At 57.8% G+C, this 6,028-nt stretch overlaps 1 protein-coding gene and 1 non-coding gene across 2 annotated transcripts; both read left to right on the top strand.

The window, feature by feature from the left end:
• The first annotated feature begins 271 nt into the window (after window positions 1-271).
• RPL12 (ribosomal protein L12) lies at window positions 272-3,311 on the top strand. Its single transcript, XM_030961396.1, has 7 exons — window positions 272-425; window positions 501-574; window positions 914-1,012; window positions 1,665-1,746; window positions 2,335-2,421; window positions 3,016-3,128; window positions 3,217-3,311. The coding sequence occupies exons 1-7, from the start codon at window positions 389-391 to the stop codon at window positions 3,220-3,222; spliced, it is 498 nt and encodes a 165-aa protein (XP_030817256.1). The 5' UTR covers window positions 272-388; the 3' UTR covers window positions 3,223-3,311.
• On the top strand, window positions 1,388-1,515 carry LOC115911087. The gene has a single exon (XR_004061234.1). It is a non-coding gene; the product is annotated as a small nucleolar RNA SNORA65 (small nucleolar RNA).
• Window positions 3,312-6,028: the final 2,717 nt, after the last annotated feature.

Genomic DNA, 6,028 nt, shown 5'->3' with positions numbered 1-6,028 from the left:
CACCAGGGCTATCTATCTAATCTATCTATCTATCTATCTATCTATCTATCTATCTATCTATCTATCTATCTATCTATCTATCTATCTATCTATCTACCTACCTATCTACCTATCTAATCTATCTATTTACATTGATATAGAGAAATACAAATACACATAACTAGAGCTGGAGACATCCCGCCACGGCCCTCTTTTCTCTTTTCCCCTCTCGCGAGATCTCGAGCTTATTTATAGTTCTTGGAGTCTCGCGAGATCTCGGGGTTATATTTTAGGTTCGCACCGCCCACGCTGTCTTTTCGCTGCTGACGGAAGGCCTCGGTTCTCGCTCCGGCCTCTATCCGCCTCCATCCGCCTCCATCCGCCTCCATCCCGGTCATCCGCCGCCGCGATGCCGCCCAAGTTCGATCCCAACGAGATCAAAGTCGGTATGTGGCGGTCATTGGGGCGGGAGGCGGGCGCGGGGCCCGGCGGGCGCGGTTAACGTGGCGCTCTCCCCACAGTTTACCTGCGCTGCACCGGCGGCGAGGTCGGAGCCACGTCCGCGCTGGCCCCCAAGATCGGACCCCTGGGGCTGGTACGTACCGGGGGCACGGCGGTGGAGGCCGGGGGCATGGGGGTGGGAGGGGAGGGAGGGATGAGACATGTGCCGGGCGCCGTGGGAAGCGTGTCCTGCTGGGGAACGAGAGAGTCCCGGGGGGAATTTAAGGGTGAGGGAGGGATAAAAATTTAAATTCAATTTAAATTTAGGCGGGAGGGATAAAGCGCGTTCTGGAGGCGCTGGGGGGGCTCTGGCGGTGCTGCTCCGTCCTGGAGCCCTGCGTGCAGCAGGGCCGCACTCGGGGCAGCAGCCCGGGGCACTCGGGGGCTCTCGGCTCTAACTCGAGCCCGTGTGACCCCCACGTTCGTCCCTCAGTCCCCCAAGAAGGTGGGCGATGACATCGCCAAGGCCACGGGCGACTGGAAGGGGCTGCGGATCACGGTGAAGCTGACGATCCAGAACAGGCAAGCGCAGGTACCGCACGCCGCAGGGACCGGCCCGTGCTGCAGGCGTGGAGCCCACCCGGGCTCCGCCTGCTCCAGGCACCGGCCCGGATCCCGGCAGGGTCCACTCAGCCCTTCATCCTTCCGAGGTGGATAAAATGAGTGCCACACAGGGGTGTGTGGGGGTCTTCTGGTAAGACCTTATTACGTGGGTGGGGGGATGCATGTGGAGCCTGGGACCTGCCAGGCTGGAGGATCCCAAGGAAAGATCCTCATCTGCCAAGATGCAACTTTCATCCTGTTGCAGATAAATTGTTCTTTCTACAGAACTTGGAACCAGCAAAAAAATCTTTCTTAAAGCAGCATAGAAATAAGTAATTTAAAATCTTGCCTACTCCTGTAGCCACCTGCCACCGTACCTGTTCTGATGTCTGTGGCTGGTACATTCCAGTGGTGAGCTGAGAGGAAGCCCCAGGCAGGAAGCAGTCCTCTCTTGATGGTGGGGAGGCCTGTGCCGAAAACCTGGGAACAGATTCCTGCAGCACAAGAAACCTGGAGCATGAGGGAGCTGATCAACTCCACACTGCTCTGAGAATTACCTTTGCTGAAATAATTGATAGGTTAATTGAGTATCTTCATTAGTAATGAAGAATGGGGGGGGAAATTAATTTCTTTGTATTTAGATAGAGGTTGTTCCCTCTGCCTCTGCTCTGATTATCAAAGCTCTGAAGGAACCACCCCGTGACAGGAAGAAGCAGAAGAACAGTAAGTGTTCCCCTGGATTTGGTTCTCAATATTTTGGGGCTTAAAGTGGGGAAATACCAGTACTTTTCTCTGGGATTATTCAGCACAAACTGGTAAATGGGACACGAGGCTGTTCTGAGCTATCCCTGCAGTGCCAGGATACCAAGAGATGCATATCTGCAGAGCTCTGTGTTTGAGGAGATTATGGAGTCAGGCTGGTTTAGGTTGGGAGGAACTTTAAAGCCCATCCAGTGCCACCCCTGCCATGGCAGGGACAGCTCCCACTGTCCCAGGCTGCTCCCAGCCCTGTCCAGCCTGGCCTTGGGCACTGCCAGGGATCCAGGGGCAGCCCCAGCTGCTCTGGGCACAGCTGGGGTAGAACAGGCCCCTGCTCTGTAGCACTCTGTTAGCACAGGGCCTGACACAGCCAGGGGAGCTGGCACAAATGCCAGCCTGGAAAGAGGAGCTGGGGATGATCTGGGAGCAGCAGCCCTGCTGGAGCTGCAAACCTGCAGCTCTCCTGTGGTCTGAGTGCTGGGAATGGCCCTCCCAGAGGGAGCAGGGGGCTGGCAGTGCCCGGGTGCCCTCACTGCTGCTGTTCCCTCCCAGTTAAACACAGCGGCAGCGTCACCTTCGACGAGATCGTCAACATCGCGCGGCAGATGCGGCACCGCTCCCTGGCCCGGGAGCTCTCGGGTGAGTCTGGGGCACAGGGAATGCTCCATGTCCTGTGCAGGGAATGCTGCATGGCCTGGGGGGCACAGGGAATGCTCCGTGTGCTGGGGTGTGCAGGGAATGCTCCATGGGGTGTACAGGGAATGCCCCATGGCCTGGGGCATGCAGGGAATGCCCCATGGACTGTGCACGGAATACTCCGTGGCCTGGGGCACAGGGAATGCCCCGTGGACTGTGCAGGGAATACTCCATTTCCTGGCACAGAGGGCTCCCAGCTGACCTGTGCTGGCTGGGAACAGGCAGCCCCAACACGTGGGGAGGGGCACAGGGAGTTTGCAGTGTGTTCCTGGGGGAGTCCAGGGTGTGAGATCTGGGTAAGGGAATTTATGATCCCTGGTGAGCCCCGAGGCTCCAGCCTGCAAATCTCTGAGGGAAGAGGGACAGCTGAGAGCTGTGAGGAGCTCTCTGTTATAATCCAGGTTTGGGTTGGAAGGGACCTTAAAGCTCATTGAGTTCCACCCCTTGCCATGGGCAGGGACACCTTTCCCTAGCCCGGGCTGCTCCAGGTAAGCTCCTCAGATGCAAAGCACTGACAGGCTGTGTCTGCTGCTGCAGGGACCATCAAGGAGATCCTTGGCACTGCCCAGTCCGTGGGCTGCAGCATTGATGGGAGACACCCCCATGACATCATCGATGACATCAACAGTGGTGCCATCGAATGCCCAGCTGTGAGTACCCAGCTCTGACTGAAATTGATGTACAGCATCTAATTACTGTGAAACTCCACTAATGAGCTGTGTTTGCTTCTTCCAACAGAGCTAAGACTGCAGAAAAGGAAGTTGCCACATGAAGGCTCCTTCAGTTTTTTGTAGCACTTTAAATACTAAAATAAAGACCCAGTTGTCTGCAAACATTTGCTGGTTTGGTTTGTCCCTGTCCCGTGCTGGCAATTTTCCTTTGGGGAATCTCCTCCTGTCCTCTGGAAATACAGCACCTTTGGTGGGATGTGTTCTGGATGGATTGGGGCAGGGATGGAGGTGTGGCTGTTAAAAAATGGGGTGAGGAATGAGAGCAGAAGGCTTAGCCTTACTTAATCAAAACAAGATCCATTTGTGTCCTTTGCTGCCTGATGAAATTTGGGTCACTGCCCTGGTGACTTAAGGGCCACAGAGCCTGAAGGGGGCTGTAGTGACAGAAGGAAAAGCATCAAAAAAAACCATTTTTATCAGATACACGAGCCCTGGCAGACACCAATTGTCCAGGACATGCCACTGTGTCCCTGTCTGGAGGGGAGCTGCACCCTCCTCACTCCTAAAGCAACACTGGGCAAAGCCTGACCTGGGTATTCTCTGCCATGGGAAAATCCCCGGAGCTCGGGGATCTCTCTGTCCCTGCCTGGTGTGGCTGTGCCTTGGGCAGCTCTGCCCGGGCTCCAGGCCTGTGCTGGCCCCTCTCTCCCTGTCCCCAGTTAGACGTGCAGGTGATGGAGTCAAAACCCGCAGAGTTTGTGGCTCTGCACTTTCATCCGTTTTCCACCAGCTGATTGTAGGGCCTTGCTCTGAGGCAGCCAGGAAGAAAACAGAAATACAGCTGAAATTCCAGGGACTTGCCATGCTGAGGGAATGGCTGGAGCTCAGGGCAAGGTTCTTCCCCCAGAGGGTGCTGGCACTGCCCAGGGAATGGGCACGGCCCCGAGGCTGCCAGAGCTCCAGGAGCCTTTGGACAGCGCTGCCAGGGATGGACAGGGTGGGGTTGTGGGGGGGCTGGGCAGGGACAGGGGCTGGGCTGGGGGATCCTGTGGGTCTCTCCCAGCTGAGGACATTCTGTGGTTCTGTCTGGTTCCTTGGAACTGACCACGTTACCATGTTTCAGGCAGGGAATAATTTGGATGCTCTTGGAATAGGTCAGGTGTGGCTCCTGGTGCTCTTAACCTGCCCCATCTCTCCCAGGGTTTGTGTGGCACAAATTCTGATAAGGAACAGGGGTAGAAAACCTTTGTGTGGAGTGGCCACAGGCTGGGGGGGCTGCAGAGGTTGGGGGCATCCCCATCCTCACCCCAGCCAGCCTGGCTGCAATGCCAGGGGAGGGTTGGGTCCCTTCCAGCTGAGGCTTTGCAGGGGTTCCACAAAAAGCCTCACAAACACCTGGGGTACCTGAGGCAGGGCAGCCTGGCAGAGGCTGCAGCCCCTTCAGCAGCAGCTCTGCCTTTAACTCTGTTAAAATCTTTGTGCCCCTGGTGTTGGACACCCACTCTGGAGTGAGCCCTGAGAGTCCCAGGATGTGTTCAGCCTCCTGCTATTGGGGCTGGCCTGTGTGGGTTTCCTTCCACTGGCAGTGCTGGAAACAGCTGGAAAAATGATTCCTTTTCCTTACAGGGAGTTCTCCTGGGACAGGACCTGTAACCTTTCCTTTCCTGTGCTGTGATAGGAGCAAAGCAGAGCTTGGAAGGAGGGTTTGCCCTGCCAATAATTAACTTTTTCCAAATCATTCATCTTCAAAAGGAGGCAGAGGGTTCCAAAGATAATAACCTACATTAATATCACATTTAAACCCATATTCTTAATTTAATTTAGTATCTTTATTGATGACATAGATGAAGGGATCAAGTGCAACCTCAGCAGGCTGGCAGGTGACACCAAGCTGAGGGTGAAGTGACAAATCCGAGGGATGTGATGCCATCCAGAGGGACTTGGGAAAACTTGACAACATCATGGGAACCTCGTGAGGTTTAACCAGGCTGAGCGCTGGAGTTGCACCTGGGTCTGGGCAACTCTGGGATCAATCCAGGCTGGGGAGAAGCAGATGGAGCAACCGTGGGAGAAGCATTCCACAAATCTTTAGGGTTTTTTTGAGGGAATGAAGATGTAGAGGACACCCTGAGCTGAAATCTGAACCAAAAAATTGCTGTGATACCCTCAGAGGTCTGGAAGTAACCCCCAGTGCTGGAATGGCTGGAAGTTCTGGCAGTAACTGCGCTGGTGGGGAGGCTCTTGGGGTGACCCCACAACAGCTCTGGGTGGCTCTGTGCTGGCCCAGCTGGGCTTGGCCGCTGTCCCCAGGCAGGGCACGGCCCCTTGGGGCCGCCCAGCGAAGCGCAGCGCGGCTCGCCGGGCTGCACCGGGAGGTTGGGAATGCCGGCCTGTCCTGGGCCGGGCTGTCCTGGGCAGGGCCGGGAGCTGCACCCTGGCATCCCGGTGGGTGTCCCCAGCTCCGGACCCTCTGATCCCTGCCCGATCCCCCGCACGGCTCGCCCCGCAGGTCCCATCGGGGCAGCGCAGGGTGTCCGGGCGGGCAGAGCGGGCGCAGCCACGCGGCGGGGCCGCCGCTGCCATGTGCCACCGGCACGCGGGCCGGGGCTCCTTGGCCCTGGAGGTGTCCCTGTTCTGTCCCTGGGGGTGTCTCCGGCCCTGCTCCCGCTGTCCCCGTTCGGGCCCGGGGGGGGGGGTGCGGTCCCTTTAAGCGCGGCCGCGCCCCCACCGCCGCCGGCACGGCGCTTCCCGCGAACGTGACGTCACCGCCCGCGCCTCCCGCGCCCGCGCCGCCGCGCGCCGCGCGCGGGGCCCCGTCCCACGTGACCCGGGCCGCGGCGCGCCGCGCGCACATTGGCCGCGGCGGCGGCGTTCGCGGG

The sequence above is a fragment of the Camarhynchus parvulus genome, chromosome 17 (genome assembly GCF_901933205.1).
Source record: "Camarhynchus parvulus chromosome 17, STF_HiC, whole genome shotgun sequence".
Taxonomy (NCBI): domain Eukaryota; kingdom Metazoa; phylum Chordata; class Aves; order Passeriformes; family Thraupidae; genus Camarhynchus; species Camarhynchus parvulus.
The sequence above is the reverse complement of the archived record's forward strand: the minus strand, read 5'-3'. Positions and strand labels throughout refer to the sequence as shown.